This window comes from Leopardus geoffroyi, chromosome D1 (assembly GCF_018350155.1).
Source record: "Leopardus geoffroyi isolate Oge1 chromosome D1, O.geoffroyi_Oge1_pat1.0, whole genome shotgun sequence".
Classification (NCBI taxonomy): Eukaryota; Metazoa; Chordata; class Mammalia; order Carnivora; family Felidae; genus Leopardus; species Leopardus geoffroyi.
In genome coordinates, this window is record NC_059329.1 from 110095200 (window position 1) to 110118357 (window position 23158).

The window sequence follows — 23158 nt, forward strand, 5'->3', positions numbered from 1 at the left end:
CCGAAATCAAGAGTTGGAGGCTTAACTGACTGAGCCACCAGGCGCCCTTCCAAAGGAATTTTTATAAGTAGACTTACAGGATCTTGGGGGTCAGAATAATGTTAAGCTGAGATTGCCTTTTGCCCTCAGCAAAGTGTCAACATCGAGGCAGCTGAGCTCCCAAAGGAAGGTCGCTCTGTCTTTTTCAAGGACTTGTCTGTGGGTTGTTGGTAGTTAGGAAATGTAAATTTTTTCTTTTGCCTTTGTTTCCTACATCACTCCCCGTCTGAGATCCTTTCTCCTTTCACCTCATCCCAGATCCTCCAGCGCCCCCCCCCCCCCCCGCCCCGAGGACTTTCCAGGTGCTCACCAAGCCTGCTCTCTTGATCACTGTGCCCACAGCACTGGCATTGTGGCACCTGCCCCTCCCCCCCCCCCCACGCGTGCAGCCCCTGATGAGTGCGTGCCTCCCTGCCAGACTGCGAGGGTAGGGTGGGACCTGTCCCCCTGTTCCAGGAACATGGAAGATCGCCCACACCTGGCACTCTGCCTAGAGTCCAGCGGGGGCGTCATAAATATCTCCTGAATGATTCATTCATCCCTTTGGGAGAGAAAGCGCGACCTCTAACCGGTTAAGAGCATGGGCTTTGAAGTCACACAGACGTAGATTCAAGTCTTGGCTCTGATCTTTGGCTCTGTGGCCTTGGGAAGGTCATTGGATCTCTTTGAGCCTGTTTCTTCATGTCAAAATGGAGTGACCACGAGCCCATTAGATCTTTGTGAAGATTAAGTGAGATGATGTTGGCCTGCCCCACAGCCCAATTACGGTGGGAGGGGTAATTATGCATTCAGGAAAGGGGAAACCTCCCGCGGCTCCATCTACCACCTGTTTTCTTACCGGTTTCTAGGAGGTGCGCAGCATCAGGCCCGTTTAACGGAAAAAGAAACTGAGGCCCAGAAAGGGACCAGGATAGCCCAGCGGGCTAGAACCCGGGCCTGCGTCCAGCGCATCGCCCGCCTCTCCGAGCACCTGGTGAGCACATCCCCACCCCACCCTCGTCCCCTGGCCTGGGAGTGAGGGGCTGGGCTCGGCCTCGGGCGACCCCGCGGGACTGCGGGGCGCGCTTGGGGATCTTCGGCTCAGACCCCGGAAGCGGTGCGCAGCTCGCGGGAGCGGAGAGAGCGCTCGGGGTTGTCGCTTTAAATTAAAGAGGGAGCGGGAGGGGGGCGGGCGAGCGCGAGGGAGCGCGCGGCGGGCTCCTGGGAGCGTGCCCGGACTGCGGCGCAGCTCCCGTCTGCCTCCCCGGCCCGGCCGAGCCCCCGGCCCGCGCCGCGCTGCTCCGAGGCGGGCGCCGGGCGACACTGCAGGGGTGGCGTTGCCGGCGACGGCCGGGCTTGGCGCCGGTGCGTGCGCGCTGCGGGAGGCCGGCCGGGAGCCGCGAGCCAGGAGCCGGAGCCGGAGCGTAGAAGCGGCCCCTCCGCGGAGCCGGGGTGAGTAGCACCCGGCCGCCCCCGACTCCCACCGGGAAGCGGTCCGGCGCGCGGACGCGCGTAGCGCACCCTTCCCCGCGCCGCGGACCCCGGCCTCCGCGCACTCTGCGCGTCTGCACACCCGCGCCGCGCTTGCACACGTACGCCGGGCACAGCGCACGCCGGGCGCCCTTCCCCGGCCCGGCCACTCCGCGCACTGCGCATCGCATCGCGCCCCGCACGCCCGTCCCGCGTGTGCACACACGCGACTCGCCCGGCCTTTTACACGCCTCCCCGGCGCCCGCGCCGCACGAGCGCCCCTCACTTTCACACTCAGCATCCTGACTGTCCCCACCGCCCCTGGCGCACACCCGCTCGCGACTCTCCCGGGTCAGACCACCCCCGCACACCGCTCCCCAGATACCCTAGGGGTTCCCGCGGCAGGGATGCTGGGTCTTCGGGAAATGCTCTGATCCGGAGAGGCATGTCGCACCCCATCGCCAGGAGGCCCTCGGAGCTTGGGAGAGGATCCCCAGCCCGGACCAGTGTCACTGGCCTGCGTGGGGGCTTTCCGGGGGCTCCTGGGAACCCTTGATGCCGCTGCTCTTTGGAAGAGGAAGTTTGCCCTGTCTTGGGCCCTGGGCTATAGATTTGGGTTGAAGAAGGGGTAGGGTAGGGCCGGACATGGGGACCTGGAGCCAGGCCTGTGGGTGGAGGAGCCCTGAGCCAGCCATCCTGGTGACACTTTTCCAGGGCTGCAGACCTGTGTGCCACGCTGCTCAGTCAGTGAGGCCACTCCAGAGTGACTGGGAAAGCTGCTCCTGGAGCGTCAGCCTATTCTCCAAGCTGGGGGCAGGGGCAGGGGCAGGTGTGGAGAGCAGCAGCAAATGTGCTTCTTACTAGAAATGGGGAAACCGAGGCTCAGGGCAGACAGGAGTTCCAGCCAAGTTAACTCACCAGTCTGGAGAAGAGTCAAGACAAGTGCCCAAACCCCCTGCCCTCTCCACTCTGAAATCCAAAACCTTCACCTAGCAGCTTGGGAGCGTGGAGGTTCCCAGGCTAGGGTTCAAGTTTGGACTCTGTCTCTTGTCAGCTCTGGTGACGCTGGGCAAGTGTCACTTTTCCTACCAGTACAATGGGCAGAGTAGCAGCCCCCTCAGGGAGAGGCAGCGAGGATTTGCTGAAATAAAACATGGCGAGTCCTTGGTACAGTACTTGGCACATGATAGATGCCCAGTAAATGCCAGCCACCACCACCCTAGCTGGTCTGCACTGTGGTTTCTGCGGGCTTTGGGGGGATGGTAGCAGGATGTGATTATTTCAGGGATGGGGGGAGCACTTGAAAAGATCTCAAACCTAAAGATCCTAAAGAGGCTTGCAGCCTGGGAGGTTGAGGGCTGCCCTGTGCCCACATCCTATTACCTGATGACCATAGGGTGGGGGGAGGGGCAGTCAACACCTTGCTGGCCACAGACGTGATGTGGGGTCACAGTGAGCAAGGAAACGGGGTGGGGGGAACAGAGACATGGGGCCCGTCTTCCCTGAAGAGGCACAAAATTCCTGGAAAGCCATTTCTCTGACGAGCCCAGGAGGGGGCCTCGACTGCGGTCCAATTCCGATGAGGCCAGTGACAGTTCCTCCCACCCACCTCCACCCCCAAAAGGCTTGGTCAGGAGGTGGCATCACGGCCAAGAGCCCAGGCCCAGATCCATCACACCCTGGCGCCAATCCCAGTGTTGCTACTAAATGCTGAGTGACCTGGGGCTGCAGCTTCCTCATCTATAAAATGGGGATCCACTTACCCAGTCAGTCATCGGGTCTGTATCGTGTGCCTAGTACAGGCTAGACACCGTGCTGAGCATTTGGCATATATTATGTCTATGCTTACAGCAGTAGGTAGGTATTGCCAGATAGGTCTGATTAAGCCTGGATTCGAATTTAGAGCTCTTTCCAGTGAGCAAACTTCATGCAGTTTCGAGTTTGGGAGATTGGGGCCAGAACGAATAGACTAGGTGGGGAAAGATGTCAGAGAAGGGGCCGTGGATCTGCGGGGCTCGGGTGTGAGATTGGGGCAGCCCTGGCTCGTCCCTGCTGTGGCCCATTTCCTGTGTGTCAGAAACTCGGGAGACTCTGGTCGCGGTCCCCCCTGGCCTCCCGATGCGCCTTGTCAGCATCCTGTTGCGAGCCAGAGCCACAGCCCCTCTGCCTGGTAGACCTCCAGTGGGAGCCTGCTGAGGTGGTAGTCAGTGAGATGGGGTCAGGGGCACTCGGGGATGGTGAGTAAAGCCATTAGGAAGGGCACTTGCTACAGAGCCAGATCTAGTTCAGGCTCAGCTCCCTGCTTACTGGTCGGGTGACCTTGGGCAAACACTGTCCTTCTCTGAGCCTCATTTTCCTCCTCTGTGGAATCAGGTCAGTAATAGGATATGTCCCATGGGGGTCTTGGGGGAGGTGATGGAAACACATACGTGAAATCCTTGGGGGCTGTGGCTACTAATGGCAGAGGCACTGGTCCGGGCCACGGACATGGCTCTACCACTGCTGGCATTGTGGCTTTGGGCAAATCACTTAACCTTTCTGAACCTCCCATAGCTCATCCAAAGGCCTGCTTACCAGGTTCATGAGCAGAGATGCTCCAGGGGCCAGCAGGTTCTGGAAATGAATGGAGGGATGGGAGGTGCCAGACCTGTCCGAAGGGACAGAGCCCATTCAGCTCCAGCCCCGCTGTTTTGCGGGGGTAGGGGGATGCAGACCACTGTCTTCAGATACTTTTAAAGGGAAGCAGTGAATCCAGCTTTTTTTTTCTTTTAGAAATCATTTTTTAATGGGAATTTCCCCAATTTTTAAGACAAATAAAACATACCTGCAAGCTGGCAGTGCTACCCACACAGTTCTGCTCAAACTAGAGGTTAGTTAGCCTTTGGGCTGATTGTGAGGCCAATAACCGCAGCAGCTAATATTTACCAAGCCAGACTACACTTACCTCTCATTCTACCCTCCTGGCACCCTGATAGGGCAGCCATGAGCCCCATTCTACAGATGGGAAGACTGAGGCTCAGAGCTAGTGAGGGGGCAGATCTGAGATTCAGAGCTGTGCTCAGGCTGCCTGACCCCTCTCCCACCCCAGTTCTCTCCTCCCTCCATTCAGGCAGATGTGCTCTGGTTTCTGCCCCTTCACTGGGGACCACTGCAGGACCACTTGGGGCTTGGGTGTGCTCAGAATCATTCACATCTTCAGTGAAATCACAGCTCCCGGGCAAGGGGTATTACAATGAGGGGTGTAGGGGGGAAGGTGGCAGTGTGATATAGTCTGGGGTCTGAGCTAGACCAGCCCCAGAGGGCTGGGAACCCCTCAGCTGCTCTAGGTCTGATACAGCGGATACGGGGTTCTGACCCATGCCGTGTGCACTGGCCACCGCGGTGTACCCAGCCCACGCTAGCATAGCCTCATTCTCGAAGTCGGCTTGTGCCAAGTGAGCAGAAAGAAAGCTGATGGCGTTATTGGATTCCCAGCAAGGCAGAGGTAGGCTGGGACATGTGCGTGTTGGTGTATCCAGACCGTGGTGTGCCAGGAACTAGGGCCACCTTGGACTTGTTCACAGTGACCAGTTGGTCCTGCAGGTTCTTAGGAAAGTTCTGAAACTGTATACCCCTCCGCAGTAAGGCACAGAAGTTAGGAGTGTGGAGCCAGATGGCCTGTGTTGACTAGTGCTTAGAATCGCTCTCTCAGGCGTGAGGAGTGCTCAGCGAGGTTAACTGTCATCACAGTCTCCTGCCCAGGTCCCAGGAATGAGCCTCTGTTCCTCAGCATGAGTGAAGCCTCCCTGGTTAGCATTTCCCTCCTGTCACCATGAAGGACCCACACCTCACTGGGTCATCCTCTGCGTAGCAAGGAGCTGTCTGAGCACCTGCAGACCTTGCCCCAGGGCCCTGTCCTGCCCCAGTTCTCCAGGCCTCCTGCCAGGGACTTCGGACAACTCCCATATGTGCTAGATAACTCTGTCTAGACCAAAGCACCCTAACTTCTTGGTTCCAGAGCCACAGACTGGGGGGAACCCCAGGATTCAGGAAAATGCTTATCCTCTGATTTGACCCCAGTCCCAAAGGGAACCCACAGCATGCTCGAATGGGTTGCAAACACGCTAGCCAAGCCACGGCCCAGGAGGATTTTGCCCTGTGCCTGAACAGTATTTACATTTTTTGTGTGAATTGGTTACATTTAAAAATCAGGAAATTGCACATTAAAAAAATCCAGGAATCTGGCTTTGCTTTAAAAATCCGGAAGGGGGGCACCTGGGTGGCTCAGTCGGTTGAGCGTCCGACTTTGGCTCAGGTCGCGATCTCGCCGTCAGTGAGTTCGAGCTCCGCGTCGGGCTCTGGGCTGATGGCTCAGAGCCTGGAGCCTGCTTCCATTCTGTGTCTCCCCCTCTCTCTGCCCCTCCCCCGTTCATGCTCTGTCTCTCTCTGTCCCAAAAAAATAAATAAACGTTGAAAAAATAAATAAATAAAAAAAAAATAAAATAAAATGAAAACATAAAAAGCCAGAAGATCCAGCAATGCAGGGTTGGCATCCCCTGGGAATGGAAGAACAGCGGCTCTTGGGTGGGCAAGCACTCTGTAGTTGTCACAGGGTGACCTGTTTGCAGCCTCCTTTGCGGGGCCAGGGGCCGTCCCGTCCTTCTGTGCCCCTGGAGCTGAGGCTGATATAGCTCCTCCCGGCCTCCTCTTTCCAGTCCCTTCGAGTATGTCTGTGAGACACATTTACTTCTCCGCAACGACAGTAATAAAACTATGAGCAGTCACCTGGGTTCAGGTAATGGCTTGCATGACGCCCGGACCTTTCTAGAACAACCTAGACCTTCTGCGTTCACAAAACGTGGAAGTGGAGGGTGGGGTGGGGAGGAAACCATCCTGAGTAGTGGAAGGACTGATAATAGAATATTGTGGAAATGCAGCCTTTCCTTTCCAATTGAAAGAAAAGCTTTTGAAGTAAGGCTTAGTGAACACCTCGAGGGCCCACGCTAATGAGTAGCAAAGAATCAAAGCCTCCTTGCTGGTCAGCCTGTTGTTGGTAGGATGGAAATGAGGTAGGGGTGCCAGATTTAGCAGATATAATATAAATACAGGATGCTCAGGAACTTTTTGAGTTTCAGATAAACAATGAATAATTTTTTTAAGTGTAAGCATGTCCTAAATATTATATGGGACATACTTGTACTAAAAATGAATCAAATTCAAATGTCACTGGGCATCTTGTGCTTTATCTGGCAACCCTGACAGTAAGATGGTCTTAGAGTGGTTGAAAAGAGCTTTAAACTCCATTTTTTTTAAATGGTATTTAAGGGTGCCTGGGTGGCTCAGTCACTTAAGCGTCCAACTTCAGCTCAGATCATGATCTTGCAGCCCACGAGTTCAAGCCCCACGTCGGGCTCTGTGCTGACAGCTCAGAGCCCGGAGCCTGCTTTGGATTCTGTCTCCCTCTCTCTGTGCTCCTCCCCAGCTCATGCTGTCTCTCAAAAGATAAATAAACATAAAAAAAAATTTTTTTTTTAATGCTATTTAAAAACCACCTACCTTTGGCTGAGCTCTCCTCACAGCTGAATCTGAGCTCTGGATGACAGGCCCATTGGCATCGTGGAGGTCAAGGCGTAGGGTTGGGGTTGGTGGCCCTCCAAAGCCCTCCCTGCTGACTCTCTTTCCCCTTCCAGGCCCAGCGCTGCAGTGGGCATCATGGCCATGGACGTGGCAGAATACCACCTGAGCGGTGAGTCCCAGTGGAAGCATGCCATCTCACGGGGCTCCCCGACCAGGCCTAGGGTAGGGGGTGTCAGTGGGATGTCAGTAATGGCCCTATTTTACCAGTAAGGACAGTGACTTGCCCGAGGCCACACAACCTTGGGGACACGGGGCGGGGACCAGTCTAAGGTCTCGTCATCCTTCTGTGCCAATGGCTCCTTCCTGTGGAACCACCTCCCTACATTTGACTGGAGGAGTCCCCCAGGAGGCCCATGTCCCGTGCTCCCAAAGGAGAAACCGAGATGCAGAATCCGCTCCCCCAGGGCCATTCCTAGAGCCTGTTGAGTAGCCAAGTGAGAAGAAACCCAAGAAGGTTGATGTTAGAGCCACAGGACAATAAGCTCAGAGGTGGCCCAGTCCAGGGATGGCAAATACCTGAGATGCAGCCCCGACCTTCCTGTGTGTGCCCCAGTGGGTGCTGAGCTTGGGAACTGCCTCGAGATAGCAGCCGCTCTCCAGCTGATAGTGGGTGGTGTCAGAGCTGAGATATACTTGCCATGTTTTCTCGTGGGTTCCCCTCTCCATTTATAGATGGGAGAAGGGAGGCTCAGTGCAGGACACAAACCCAGGTCTTCTGACTCCCAGGCCAGTGCTCCCCAACACTCTAGCTGCTCCCCTGGTTCAGCCCCCTACCAGCCCAGAGCTGAGCTGAAGGGTAGACCAGGGACCACACTTTCACCTACAGGCTCCCAGGCCTTGGCCCAGGCCCTGGCATGGCCTTGGGCCAATGATGAAACCTCTCTGAGCCTCCACTTACTCATCTGTAAAACGGGGGGCAGTGAGGCTTGCCTCAAGGACTGCTGGGAGGACTCGGTGACCTAACTTACACAAAGTACCCAACCCAGCACGAACACAACTCTCTCCCAAAGCAGGCCTTTGCACATGCCCTTCCCTTTGCCCGGAGCATGTCCCTGCCTCTGCCTGGCTAAGCCCCTGGGACTGTGCGGGGGTCACAGGTGCAGATCTGGAGCCAGACTGTCAGGCAGCGAATATCTCCTCTGTCCCTCGGCTTCCTCATCTAGGCAATGAGGGTAATAATAGAACCTTCCTCACAGGGTTGTTCCGGGGTCTCCGTGGGTTAATATGCAATGAAGCGCTGGAACGGGGCCTGGCAAAGAGTAAACAGTAAAGGAAGCTATTATTACCGCCAAGCCACTCGGCCGCCTCCACCTCCTCCTCATTTCTGGTCTCAGCTGAGGCCTCACTTCCCTTGGGAATTCTTCCCATCCCAGCCCGAGGCTGTAGTCAATAAAAGGAATAAATAAATGAGCATTAACAGTCATCATCTTGTGTCACCTTCCTGGGGCTTTTCCTTCCAATGCCCCCCTTTCCCAGCCAAGCAGGATGCAGGCTGCACTCCCTCAGGCCCTCCCTCCCCCCAGATCCTCGCTTTCAGGGGAGCCTGGCTCCACTGTGCCGGGTCACCTTGACCGTTATCTGCTAGGACCTCAGAACTCAAGGCCCACCTGCTTCCCTGCCCCTGGGACCACCCAGGCCCTGCCGGGAGCCACCTGAGGTTCACATGGACATCTCACTCTCCAGTTTACCAGGCCATCCCTCATTCATCAGAACTTTCGTGCCTCGGCAGGGCTCGCCTGGGGCCCTCCGTAGATCTCTGTTGTGGTTTGGATTAGCCCGCAAATTACATTCTGTCAAGAAGTCAGGAGTAAACAGGGCTTGCTCACAGCCCCTCCATCCTGATTTCTAGCTTCTCTCATTTGTCCCTGGTCCCCACCCAGCCTTTATCCATAGGTCCTGTGATTTTTATGTCAAAACTGTGTGGTTAGACCGTGTCATGGATTGATTTTTTTTTTTTCTTTTAACAATGCTGGAAACGTTTTCCTGCTCTGCCACAGTGACATCCTAATGACCTCAGTTCTCAAAGGCCAGTGATATTCCCTCCCAAGGCAGCACCACCAGCCCCCACTGGCCCCTCAGCTGGACCTTCAGGCTGTTTCCACATTTCTGCTATTATAAATACAGTCTCGATGACTCACAGCAGACATAAAATTTGCTGGGATTTCTTCCGCAAGATAAATTCTCCAGGGCGGGACCGCTGCTTGGGGTGCGTGGTCATCTCCACTCTCCAGATGAGGACGCTCAAGTTCAGAGTGGCTAGGTGGCTTGCCCAAGGAGCCAGGGCACCCGCGGCCAGGCTCTGCATTTCTTACCCTGTGGCCTTGGGCCAATGGCTGGGTGTGCTCACTAGCCTCTCCCAGCCCCGGCTGTCCTACTCTAGCAAGTGGAGGGAGAGACCTCATAGGGTGCTACATGCTGGATACGAGCCAAGGCTGCAGGCCGGGCCCTGCCCTTCTGCCCTGCCCCTAACCTACAATGAGTTAGCATTGTGGATTCTGACTGGAGTTGGCTGGGCTCAGGGGAACAGGCAGGGTGAGGCCTCCCACTTCCAGACAGGCTGCCACTGCTTCCTGATACCTTTGCAGCCGGGCTTCAGGGGCATGGTGACAGAGAGCTCTCCAGCCCCAAATGCCCCACTCTCTCTCCCCCACTGGACACTGAATGCTCTGGGCTCTGTACATCCCCTCCTCTGCTCGCCCTGAACTCCCAGTCCCTGGTGCCTTGGCCTGGTACATTTCTTGCTCCTCCTTCGTATCTCAGTTCAGATGCCCCTCCTCCAGGAAGCCCTCCTGGGCTGTTCTCATCACTCTGTTTTGTGTATTTATTTGCCTACCTACCTCATCCCTAGACTGTGAGCTGCTTAAGGACGGGGCCTGGGGCTGGGGCTGACTCCCTCACCAGGGTGCTTGCACACCATAGGTGTTCAGTGGATGTGCAGTCGTCAGTCTTCACCCCTGAATTGCCCTCCCCACCTCTTTCTACCCTGCATAGTCTGGGGACTGTGTTGGGTCGAGGCTGGGTGGGGCAGTGGTTACTCCGGCCTGGTCTGAAGTCTGGCTGCCACAGCTGGCCTCCCAGTGCCATTCCTTCCTGCCTCTTTGACCTTGGGCAAAAGGTCATTTATTTTTGTAAATGTTTATCTTTGTGCACCCGTTTCCCCATTTGAATTGAGTATAGAGGCAGCACTGAGAATGGTTTCGAGAATTCTATTTGCCAACAGAAGGTCACTTCTGCTGGTGGGGGCTCACCCAACACACTTGAGGGGGCAGTTAATTACTATGTCTGGGGACAGTGAGACTCAGGGAAAGTTATTTACTTATCAATGAAGAAAGCACATTTGAGCATTTGGATTTGTCTCCAAGTCCTGCACAGCCTAAAAGCCACCTCTCTCTCACTTCTGGCTGAGATTTTTTTTTTTTTTTTTTTTTTTTTTGGTAGCAGCTTTATCGAGATAAAATGCACAGACCATACAATTTACCCACTTTAGGCATACAATTCAGTGCACCTAACATCTTGTGTACTCGTCAGCACTATTAACTTTTAGAATATATTCATCATCCTCCAAAGCAGCCCTGTATTCTGTGTTGCCCCCCGCCCCAGTCCCCCCAACCCCAGATAATCACTAATCAACTTTCTGTCTGTACAGATTTGTCTTGACATTTCAAATAAATAGAATCATACATGGGGCCCCTGGGTGGCTTAGTCAGTTAAGCGTTTGGCTTTGGCTCAGGTCATGATCTCGTGGTTCACGAGTTCAAGCCGCTCGTTGGGTTCTATGCTGACAGCTCAGAGCCTGGAGCCTGCTTTGGATTCTGTCTCCCTCTCTCTGTGCTCCTCCCCCATTCGCTCTCAGTCTCTCTCTCTCTCAAAAATAAAAACATTAATGGGGCGCCTGGGTGGCGCAGTCGGTTAAGCGTCCGACTTCAGCCAGGTCACGATCTCGCGGTCCTTGAGTTCGAGCCCCGCGTCGGGCTCTGGGCTGATGGCTCAGAGCCTGGAGCCTGTTTCCGATTCTGTGTCTCCCTCTCTCTCTGCCCCTCCCCCATTCATGCTCTGTCTCTCTCTGTCCCAAAAATAAATAAACGTTGAAAAAAAAATTAAAAAAAAAAAAAATAAAATAAAAAAAAAATAAATAAAAACATTAAAAATAAATAAATAAATAAATAAATAAATAAATGGAATCATACAACATGTGGGTTTTTGTGATGCCTTTCACTTAGCATGATGGTTTCAAGGTTCAACCACATTGCAACGTGTATCAGTAGCTTTATGTTGCCAAATTATATTCCGTTGTGTGGATGGACTACATTTTGTCCATCTATCAGTTGCTGGACATTGAGTTCTTCTAAATGAGGGTAAAGCAAAAATGGGGTCATTTCTTTTCTCCCCAAACCTCTTCCCTCTTCCTCCAGACCCCAAAAGGCTGCTTTGATTATCTGGAAGGCTATGAGCTCAGAGAACTCAAAAGAAGCGAGAAGAACCCCATTTGTTGAAAGCCTAAGGAGCGTTTAACTGTTGTTCACAACTCTTTGTCTGGTCTGGCCATGTGTCCCCACCCCCATTCCACCCCTGGTAGGAATGGGTGCTTCTGTGGAAAAGGGGATAGAAGCAGAAATCGCAAGGTACCTATGTCTTATTCAACATTGGATCCCCTAGCACCTAGTACTGAGCCTGGCACACAGGAGTCACTCAATAAATATTTGTTCAGTGAATAAATAAGTCAGTGCTGAACTGCCTGCTTCTTGGATGGGAGTCTCTAACCACTGGGGGACCCCAGAGCCTACTAATGAGAGGCTGCCTTTCCCTTGCAGTCATCAAGAGCCCTCCTGGCTGGGAGGTGGGTGTCTACACCGCTGGGGCCCTGGCGCTGCTGGGAATTGCGGCCGTGAGCCTGTGGAAGCTCTGGACATCGGGGAGCTTCCCCAGCCCCTCCCCGTTCCCTAACTACGACTATAGGTACCTTCAGCAGAAGTATGGCGAGACCTACGCAGAGGCCAAGCAGAAGGTGAGGCTTCTGTCCCGGCGGTGGCCTCCCCTCCCTCCCCGCTCCCTTGCTCTCTCCTGGTTAATTTCCTCCTGTGGACAGACACCCTGGTCCTCCTCCATGTTTCCAACATAGCCCAGTGCTGCGAAATCAGTGAATACTCGGTGAGGGACTGAAAGTTTTCAATTTTAAAAACCATCCTGGGGGCGCCTGGGTGGCGCAGTCGGTTAAGCGTCCGACTTCAGCCAGGTCACGATCTCGCAGTCCGTGAGTTCGAGCCCCGCGTCAGGCTCTGGGCTGATGGCTCAGAGCCTGGAGCCTGTTTCCGATTCTGTGTCTCCCTCTCTCTCTGCCCCTCCCCCGTTCATGCTCTGTCTCTCTCTGTCCCAAAAATAAAATAAAACGTTGAAAAAAAAAAAAAGTATTTTAAAAAAAAAACCATCCTGGGACAAATACAGGAAAAAAAACAAGCAAAACCCCTCCCCAAATGTCACCACCCAGTGGCAAATAACTGTATGTTAACTATTAACATTTGGATTTCTCTCTCTCCAGTATTTTTAATGTATCCTCCAGTCTTTTTTCCATGCATAGGTTTTTATACGACAGGTGTCATTTCTACACAGAATTTTATACCCTGCTCTTTTCATCTCCCAGCCTAAAGCATTTTCCCATAATGTTGAGCCCCCGTCATAAGTATTATTTTAGCGTCAGATTCCTTTTTTATGTACGTGCCATGATTTACTAAATGCCATTGTAAATAATGCAGTGAATGTTGTATATGTAAAACTTTGTCTTCATTAGGGTTATGTACTTTGAATGGATGCCCAGATGTGGAATTACTGTGTCAGGGACTACAAACACTTTTAGGGCTCTCAATATATACTGCTGAATGCTTCATCATTAGACACTTGGCAGAGAATTTTTCTAGTATCATATAGAGTTCCAGAGAGCACAGCCAGAATCTTTTACCAGATAGCAGCCCCACATGTTCATTCGTTTGGGGTGTGAAGGGACTATCTCCCGGGGGGGGGGGGGGGGGGAGGGAGGAGGGGAGAGAGAGGCGGAGACTGTAAATTGGCACAACTTTCCCAAAGAGCATTTTGGCAACATGTGTCAGCAGCTTTCGAAAGGACTGTGTCCTCTGAGCTAGGACTTTAAGAAAGCTATTTGATTCTGCATTATTTATATTTGTGAAAAATTAGAAACAACATAAATGTCCAACAGTAGGGGGTCTGTAAGGTAATCACAACTGTCCATTCAGGGACAAATTGGTGGCCCATTTTTAAGATGATAGTAATGGGGGGCACCTGGGTGGCTCCATCGGTTAAAAGTCTGATTTCACCTTAGGTCATGATCTCGCGGTTGGTGGTTCGAGCCCTGCCTCGGGCTCTGTGATGACAGCTCAGAGCCTGGAGCCTGCTTTGGAGTCTGTGTCTCCCTGTCTCTCTGCCCCTTCTCTGCTCACGCTCTGTCACTCTCTCTCAAAAATAAGTAAACATTAAAAAACTTTTTTTTTTTTTTTAATGATGGTAAAATGAGGGCTATGCAACAGCATGGGAGATGCTTGTGGCACAAAGACTTTTGTTTTCCCAAATTCCGAGGTCAACTTAGTGAAAGGAAAAATTTGAGTTTTAGGATGAGTGTTACCCAACACAAAAACCTTCTGTTGTGAACATTTTGGTAAACATCCTTGGAGGCTGCTCAGTAATCTGTTGAGTAGCTATAGTCTAGTTATTCTTACCCGTTCCCCCTGCTAACTACTTTTCTTTTAAAATTTTTAAGGTTTTTCTTTATTTTTGAGAGACAGAGACAGAGACAGAGAGACAGAGTGTAAGTGGGGGAGGGGCAGAAAGAGAAGGAGACAGAATCCAAAGCTCTGTCAGCACAGAGCCCGACGCAGGACTCGAACTCACGAACTGTGAGATCATGACCGGAGCCAAAGCCAGACGCGTAACCGACTGAGCCACCCAGGCGCCCTACTACTTTTCCTTCTTACAAACGTCACTGCAGTGAACATCTTTGTGCGTGGAACTCAGTCCATATCACCAAGCGTTTTGAGAAAAAGCTTTCTTTCCTCGGGGTTCAGGAGAGAAAAGTGAGTGATGTGAAATGGCGTTAAACAAAGACCTTCCTGACTAGGGCAGGCACCGTTTCTGCACACAGGGAACGGAGGTGCCTTGAATGAACAGGGCTTACGAGACCATCTGCCATGCTCCCATGTCCCGTTTTCTCTCCCCCAGAGAGTGCCTGCCTGGAATGCCCAGCGGGCCAGCACTCGGGGACCGCCCAGTCGCAAAGGCAGCCTCAGCATCGAGGACACGTTTGAGAGCATCAGCGAGCTGGGGCCCCTGGAGCTGATGGGCCGGGAGCTGGACCTGGCCCCCTACGGGACCCTCCGCAAGTCCCAGTCGGCCGACTCCCTGAACTCCATCTCCTCCGTGAGCCACACCTTCGGGCAGGACTTCACGCTGGGCCAGGTGGAAGTAAGCATGGACTACGATGCCGCCTCCCACACCCTCCACGTGGCCGTGCTGCAGGGCAAGGACCTCCTGGAGCGCGAAGAAGCCGGTTTCGAGTCCTGCTTCATGCGCGTCAGCCTGCTGCCCGATGAGCAGATCGTGGGCATTTCCCGGGTGAGTGGGGGCAGGGGGGGCTACATGCGGGGCTCCCGGGGAGCCCTCCCCAGGCCGCCAGGCCCGCGGGGCCAGGCCGGATGTGAGGAGGGTGCTACGCGACAGCTCTGGGTGCTAATCCCAGAGCCGGAGGTGTCACTAACCTGACGACTCCCACCGTGCGCGGTTCTCGGCAATCCTACCACGTATATCCAGTGGGTGGCAATTGTCCGTTCCCATGCCTGTCCCCCGGGTCAGCTTGGGGTCCGGGTAGGAAAGGGGTGACATGTTCAAGTTGGCTAATTTGGGGACAGCTTAATAACAGGACTGTTAACGGTGGTGTGGGGCGGCCTCAGGGATGGAGCGACACCCTCATCTGAAGGGGCGAGGGGAAGGGGAGGCCAAAGGGGAGAGGCGCGTGGCGGGGCTGCCACATTGATAGGCGCTGTGCCCTTTGGTCAGGGGACATGCTCAGACCACAGCAGTACCTCTCGGGGAAGGACCTAGGGAAAGAGCGCCCCCAGCTCCCTGGGTCCTCTGGTTTCCCTGGAGTGACCCCCATTGTCCGACCCCAGACCCCACCAGAAGCCAGAGGCCGAAGGAGCCTGTTGATCAGCCCATGGAGGTCAGCTCCTGGGGGTGAGAACAGGGTGGGGAAGGCACCCAGCACCCTGCCCCACCAGGCTACCCCTCCATGGGTCCCTCTGTCTCGCCAAGAGAGGGAGCAAAGCCTTCATGGGACACATTCTACTCCAGGCTGGATTAGGGGGAGCAGGGGCCCAGATGCCATGGTTGGGGGTCCTCTGAGGTGGGTAAGGTTGACAGCCAGTGGCCTCTGACCAAAGCAGGTGGAGCCTGAGGGTCTGTAGGACCTAGTGCTTTCTGAAGAGTCACCTGTGTCCAGTCACTCTTACAGTGTTGAAGCGGGCTGTCCCTCAGGGGTGGACACCATCATCCCTCTCCCAGCCCACCCTGCCTCCCTCACCCCAGGATGGTCAACAACTGACCACAACCCTGTGCATGTGGGGCCAAAGAGAGGCAGTTGGTGAGTGGTAAGGAGCAGGACCCTAAAACCTCACCCTCTGGGTTGAAATATCAGTGTCCCACTTCCTAGTAGCGTGACCTTGGATAAGTCCATAAGCTGTCTGCGACCCAGCTTCCCCATCTGTCATATGAGCAACATAATTCTTGAGGAAGGGGTGTACTACTATATGCAAAGTCCTCAGCCCAGTCCCTGGGAAGTGATCAACAGACTGTGTATCAGGACCATGAAGTGTCCCTGTTGAGCCTGGATCCACGCTGCCTACGGCCTGGACTGCCTAGAAGATCCTGGGTGGTTCTGGACACCTTCCGTGAGAAGGGACATTAGCAGACAGGAGCCACCACAGCCTGATGTGTGCTGAGAGTCTGGTTCACAGAGCCCACCCATCCGTGATTCTCTCCTTAGCCCCAGTGGGATGGGCCAAGGGCATCTTACAGATGAGGAAACAGGTTCAGGAGAGTGCTTTGCCCAACACATCCCCAGGACCTGGCCCGGGGGTTCCCATTTCCCATCAGCTGTGTGCTCATAAAACATAACACACAGAGAATGAATAGTTCGGGAACCCGAGCCCCTGTGGACAAGGGACAGCAAAGTGACTCACGTGGCAGGAGGAGGGAGAGATGGGGCCAGATCATGAAAAGCCTAAATGCCAAGGTCAAGATCAGGAGGTAGACTTAATCCCACAGGGGAAGGAGCCCTTGAAGGTCCTCAATCAGGCAATTGGGTGGGGAACGTGGCTCCCAGGCAGCAGTGGAACAGGAACCTTCCCACGAGCCAGGCAGTGACCAGAGTGTGCTTCAGTGCACCTGCAGATTCATTCCCAGGAAAGCAGGCTTCTCAGCATCCTAGCCCAGCTAGTCCCAGCAAGTAGGTGGCTGCCTCCAGGCTGGGCAGCCCCCCAGCCTCAGGCGAAGTGCCAGAGATGAGAGCTCCTCTCTAAATATTGCCAGGCGGTGACTAAGGCAACCCCCAATGGGAAAGGGGAGCCGTGCCCACCAGGACACCTTCCCGGGGGGGTCTGCCCACAGCTTCCTGGGAGGAGGCCAGAGGCACCCACCAGGCAGGACGGGGCTTGGAAGTGGAGTCTTCCCAGCCTCGCCTGATCGCTCCATCCGTCCATCCATCCCACAACATTCAGACCATCCTGGGCCAGGCTCTGCGGGGGCCGGGACATCAGCGGCTCTCGACTCCACAGTCACCTGTACTCACTGCACGCCTGGCCCAGGGCTGGACCCGAACACACACGACAAAGAGGAGACCAGTCTCTCCTGGGCATCGCGAGGGTTCTGTGGAGCCGTGCACACTGAGGGTGGGAATTAGTTGGTGTCAGAGTGTGGAAGCTTCCAATGCCAGGCCGCCACTGAGAGGAGGACAGGGGGCTTTTAAATCCTCAGGGCTGGGGTGGCCGGCTGGCTCAGTCAGTAGAGCACGCGACTCTTAAGTCTCAGGGCTGGGGGTTTAAGGCCCACGTCGGGTGTGGAGCCTACTTTAAAAAAAAAAAAAAATCCCCAAGGCTGAGCCACCAAAGAAAGAATTAGCATTGAGGTCGTGGGACAGCAGAGCCAGGACTCTAGCCCAGGCCTCTGGACTCTCTGTCCGGTGCTCTCTCCCCACCATGGCCTCACGGGCGTCTGGCTGCCACCTCCTCCCCAGAGCTGAAGCTTTCTCCACGTCCCTTTCTCTGTGCAGATCCAGAGGAATGCCTACTCCATCTTCTTTGACGAGAAGTTCTCCATTCCCCTGGACCCTGCAGCCCTGGAGGAGAAGAGCCTGCGGTTTTCCGTGTTTGGCATCGATGAGGACGAGCGGAACATCAGCACGGGGGTGGTGGAGCTGAAGCTTTCTGTGCTCGACCTCCCGCTGCAGCCCTTCAGCGGCTGGCTCTACCTACAGGACCAGAACAAGGTCAGTCCACCCACGAAGAGAGCGTCACACGCACCCGTCTCCGAGCGGGGAGTCCACTGTCCTCCACGACAGCCCGAGCCCTGACTTCTTTAGGAAACGACAGAGAGAGAGGCCTGAGCCACATTCACAGAAACTGTTTACTGCATGAAGCAAAAATGCCCTAATTACTGTTTACCACTCTTCTGTCGTTGCTATTTAAGCAAATGATATATGAACCCAGTCCACTTGGACCTCTGTGTGCTACTACTACAGAATGTTTTCCCTGGGCTGGAATGAGGGACTGCATCTGGTTGCTACAGGCAACCTCTGGTCCTCCTTCCAAGGCAGGACCCAGGCCTGGTGGGAGGGAGGGCTGGCGCATGCCTCGTGGAGCGGGGAGTGGGGTCCCTTTCTCAATCCCACCAGCCTGGTGCCTCATGTAAGGGCAAGAGTAAAAACTTCTCAGTGGAGAAGGAAGTTCCTGCCTTCCCCTGGACCTCTCAAGTCCTCAGGGGGGCCTCGGAGGCCCTCTGAGCCAGTCACCTGTCCTCCAGGCTGCCGACGCTGTGGGCGAGATCTTGCTGTCCCTCAGCTACCTCCCTACGGCTGAGCGCCTCACTGTGGTGGTGGTGAAGGCCAAGAATCTCATCTGGACCAACGACAAGACCACGGCAGGTAAGGCCCTGCTGGCTGGCTGGCTCCTTCATGTGGCTGGTGGGAGCTGTGACCCAGCTGCTAGGCCAAGGGCAGCGGGAGGCGTCAGCAGGTGTGGGGCATCGTACCAGGCCCCTCCACCCCCAGCTTTGGCCGAGCTCAGGAGCCAGGAGCTCAGGAGTTCGGGATGGTGGGGGAGATGGGAGTCTGAGAGCAGGTGCCTGGGGTGCTGGGAAGAAACCACGGTAGACAGACACCCGCTTCCCAGGACTAGAATTCATGACAGAAGCTCCACTCCCAGAAATTGGACTGTATCCCAGATCCCACATGGGGGCCAGGGCCACCAGGATGGTGTGGGTGCCAGGCAGGACCTGATGCCCCTAGTCTACAGGAGCAGAACTAGAAACCAAGGGCTGGGGGAACGACCTAGCGGGAGCCTCGGGGGATCCATGGTCCAGGCAGGTACAGCAAGGACACCCAGTGCGGGGAGGGTGACAAGTAGAGAGGGACTCATTATTTCAGAGTCGGGCTCCACTGAGCGGGCGCAGGGTGACTCAGGCCTGACGTCTGTGCTCATTATAGAATGAGAAGCGGTGGGTCCTTCCCACTCCCCAGAGCGTCACGTGAAGGGAGCACTTGTGTGGGCCGGGAGGCAGGCTGCCGGAGCCCAGGGCCCAGCTCTTCTCCCGACTCGTGTAGGAGCCTCAGTTTTCTCATCTGTAAAATAGGAAAGAAATAAAGGCCCAATGGCAGGACTGTAGGAGATAATGGCAACAGAGAAGGCTCGGGGAACTTGGAGCCAGCGGGCTGCGAGGACCAGGCAGAGCTATGCCAAGTGGATGTGGCCTTGGCCCTGACCCCCACCCCTTGCTCACCCACAGACCCCTTCGTCAAAGTGTACCTGCTTCAGGATGGGAGGAAGATGAGCAAAAAGAAGACAGCCGTGAAGAGGGATGACCCCAACCCAGTGTTCAACGAAGCCATGATCTTCTCAGTGCCAGCCATCGTGCTCCAGGTGAGGGGGGATGGCTCAGGGGTGGAGGCCAGGCCAGGGGGCTCCTGGGCTCTGGGGCCACTCCAGGCCCTCGGCCTAGCTTCTTAGGGTTCCTGCAGGTGGTGCTGGTTTGTCTCCAGCCCTCCCCTTTCTAGTTGAGAGGCATTTATGGAGCACCCACTAAGTAGTAGCCCTGTGGTCAGTGCTGGGACACAGGCACTGCTTCCTTGTTGCTCACAAGGGGAAGGTGGAAAATCCCCAGACAATCCTTTTTTTGAGAGAGAAAGAGAGGGCACAAGTGAACGAGGGTAGATAGAGGGAGACAGAGAGAATCTCATGAGAGGCAGAGAGAGAGAGAGGGAAGCAGGGCTCACCCGAAGAAGGACTTGTACTCACCTGATGCAGGACTCGAACTCACAAACCATGAGATCATGACCTGAGCTGAAGTCAGATGCTTAACTGACTGAGCCACCCAGGCGCCTCTCCAGACAATCCTAATCCACTAAGCGCATGCCAGACTTTGGCGGCCTGGGGAGGCTTTTACGAGAGGGGTTAGCTAAGCCGAGATCTGGGGGAAGCCGGTTCCCGGTGGAAGGAGCCGCAGGCCTGGAGATGAGCCAGGGGAACCCAAGGGCCCACAGTTCTGGCCCGAAGTCTCTGGAGACTCTACCTGCAGAGACCCTGCCGAGCTCCCCACACCTCCATGGCTTTCAGAAGGTCATGGGCCCCAGGGAGACCCCTCTCCTGGCACAGATGTCACAGACCAAGGGTGGGGGATTACAGAGGATATGGCCTGTGCCACACCAGTGGCCCTGTTTGCATGCCTCAGAGGATGGGGAGCTTACCACCTCCCCTCACTGCCTCCTTCCATGCTGGGGCATTCCTGCCAGTGAGAACGTCCTTTTGTGCCCTGAGCCAAAACCTGCCCCTGAGTCACGGGGCTGTACAGAACCCACCTAATCTGACACCCCATCTGAATTTGAAAGCCCAGAACTCTGCCTTACTCTGGAAGCTCCTAATCCAGGCAAATATCCCAGTGTCTGGAGTTGGTGCTGGGTGTCCTTGCCTTGTCCTGCCACCCTCGTGGGACAGACTGTCCATCTGTCCCCTCCTTCCCTCGGAGCAGCTGTAGCGCCACTAGTCTACAGCCTCCGAGGGTGGGAGACCTCTTCGGGCCAGGGCGGCGGTGGAGGAGGAGGGAGAGGATCAGTCTGGGTTTGGGTTTCAACCTCTCCACTTCGATCTCAAGCACATTCTTTTCCTTCCTCAGCTGTGAGTCCAACATGGGATCATATTAGGAATAACCAGACATCTGAGATGCTCTGTGTACAGGCACTATTCTAAGCAGTCGACACATTTTAACTCATTTTGTTCCTGGTACAGGTAGGAACTATGACTATTACCATCCTCCAGATGGCAGGCTAAGTAGGAAGAACCCAAGGTCACACAGCAAGGGAGGTGGTGAGGCCAGCATCTGAACCTGGCGGTCCAGAGCCGCCACTGTGTTGGGAGGCAGCAGCAGAAGCCTGTGGGCATAGGCAGATCAGGGGTACAGATTCAGGGAGCCACTCCTGGCAGCCCGCTGGGGCCTGGCACCTGTAGACAGGGTCCTGGGAGCCACGGAGGGCCTCCGGCACTGCCCCCAGTCCCCAGCACCCATGTCGCTTCCTCCCTAGGACCTGTCTCTCCGTGTGACGGTGGCTGAGAGTAGCAGCGATGGCCGAGGGGACAACGTGGGCCATGTCATCATCGGGCCGTCAGCCAGTGGCATGGGCACCACGCACTGGAACCAGATGCTGGCCACGCTGCGCAGGCCCGTGTCCATGTGGCACCCTGTTCGGCGAAACTAGCAGCTGGAAAATGGGCCAGGGTGGGCACTGAGCTGCCTGGGGCCCGGCGCAAGCTCCGCTCTGATGCCCCTCCATAGTCCAGCAGGAGCCATAAATGCTGGGGTCCCCCACTGGAGCCCCCATGAGCCATCTTGGTCCGTCTGTCCAGACTGCAGTGGAGGAACAGGCCTGGCCAGGTGTCTAGGGACCCAGGATTTTCTCCCACTGAGGACCAGCTGTGGCTGGGCTGTGACCCAGGAACGGGCAGCCTGGCACTGGCCCTTTGTGCCCCCATTTTGAGATCCCCAACAGGCTGCTGGGAGGCCAGTGCCAAGCTCGGCCACATGCAGGAACCGAGTGAGTCTTGGGGGCCAGGTGCTGTGCTAGGCACCAGCAGTCGTGACATGAACAGGACACAGCCCCTAGCATGTCCGGAGGGCAAGACCCCTGCCCTGGGGATCTGCTCAGTGCTGAATGTGGACTTGGGAGGGCTCTGGGGTCTGCTAGGACGAGATGGGAGCCGAGCCCTGAGGGGCAGGGAAAGAACTAAATGTGTCCCAGGCAGGCAGCCAGCCTCAGCAAGGCAGGGACATGAACTTCCGTATCACAAACTGTCCTACTGCAGTGGACACGGGGGCCTTTCTCTGCGCAAGAGAAGTGACCAGGAGACCAGGCCAAGCAGAGGCCTGCAGGGTGCGGCAGACACTGGCTCTGGAATCACGCGCTGTGAAATCTGCTCCCTTGAACCGTGACCCTTGCAAAGCCCAGAGGTCTGAAGAGGCCCACAGCCAGGTCCTTGTGTTCAGTCCCAGCTGAATTAGGCATTGGCTCCATGGCGTTTGTTGGGGTACCTCCAGGCTAGGCCCTGTTGGGAAGAGAGATGCCTCAGCCTCTAGGGAGCTGGAGGGCAGTGGGAGGGCCAGAATACAGACTGCAGGGGGCCCATGGGAGAGGCTTTTGTGGGCTGCCCGTGCGTGGTGTAGCAGGAGGCCCTCGAGCTGGGCCTTGGAGGAAACGGGCTGCCTGAGCTGGGGCATTGAGGGGAAGTGGAGGGGTGTCCGGATGGAGGGTGGGGTGGGGGCAGGTTTGAATGCCAGACGGGGAAGGAGGTGGCACTGGGTGTCCTAGGTCGAGTTCCAAAAGCAGACCCTGAGATTCTCAGGCGAGGGGTTTATGCAGGGTGGGGGTGGGGGGGGAGGCAGGGAGCCCTCTGGAGAAAACTGTAGGGGAGAGAGGAAAGCCAGGGAGCAGGGACAGAAGCTAAGTAAGTTGTGGCTTTAGGAGTGTCTAGCTCCAGGTTGATGGCTTGAAGTCTGATGGAGGAGCTCTGTGACTGGCACCCCACAGGGGTCCTGCCCAGAAGCAAACGGGCTGGGCTGTTTTGCCCCCACAGGGCTTTGGCTACCACCCCACCCCAGCTGGAGGAAGAGCGCATACCTTCCAGATGTCACCGGCTGAGGCGCCTCCCATCCGCCAAAGGCAGCCCCAGAGAAGCAGGCGGCCGAGGGGTGGGTGCCCCTGCTGGTTCATCAGGATGGGGTGGGGAGCGGGGCGTGTTGTGGCATCTGCTCCCAGGGGCCACCCTCAGGTCAGGACATGGGCTCTCCGGCTGGCTGCCTCTGGTCCTGACGAGCTATAGAGACCCAGGCCCAACCAGTTATCTCCAGTGATGCTGCGGGAGCCCAGAGTGGTCATGGGCTGGAGGCAGAACTGTGGCTCTCCCCACCTAACACAGCTGTGGCCCAGGCCTGTGGCCCATACCAGGAGGTCTGCACGGCCCAGGCCAGCACAGGGTCCGGGGACACAGCTGGTGAGCCTCTGGAGCCGGGGAGACGCCAGACTCTTTTCTGCCCCAGTGGCTCTGCAGCATAGGCCATTTACTCCTACCTTCTCTTCCCCCTCTTTCTGTCCCTCTGACTGCATGAAATGTTGACTGTGTACCCGAGATGGGCATGGTGGGGACCAAGTCTGCTGACTGGAATGATTCTAGAACCAAAATAAAGCTGGGGCAGGAAGGAGGGGGCTTCCGGGGAGCCTTGCTCAGCCCCAAATCAC

At 55.7% G+C, this 23158-nt stretch overlaps 1 protein-coding gene across 2 annotated transcripts; it reads left to right on the plus strand.

Annotated features, from left to right (window-relative positions):
• The first annotated feature begins 629 nt into the window (after positions 1–629).
• SYT12 (synaptotagmin 12) lies at positions 630–23158 on the plus strand. Of its 2 annotated transcripts, none has more exons than XM_045486006.1 (8): positions 630–1012; positions 7158–7213; positions 11916–12109; positions 14329–14721; positions 17432–17647; positions 18181–18301; positions 19162–19295; positions 20951–23158. In XM_045486006.1, exons 2-8 carry the CDS (start codon positions 7180–7182, stop codon positions 21122–21124), a joined length of 1266 nt encoding a protein of 421 aa, XP_045341962.1. In that variant the 5' UTR covers positions 630–1012; positions 7158–7179; the 3' UTR covers positions 21125–23158. The 2 variants fall into 2 exon arrangements, with proteins under 2 accessions (XP_045341962.1, XP_045341961.1); XM_045486005.1 differs by lacking the exon at positions 630–1012 and adding an exon at positions 1177–1470.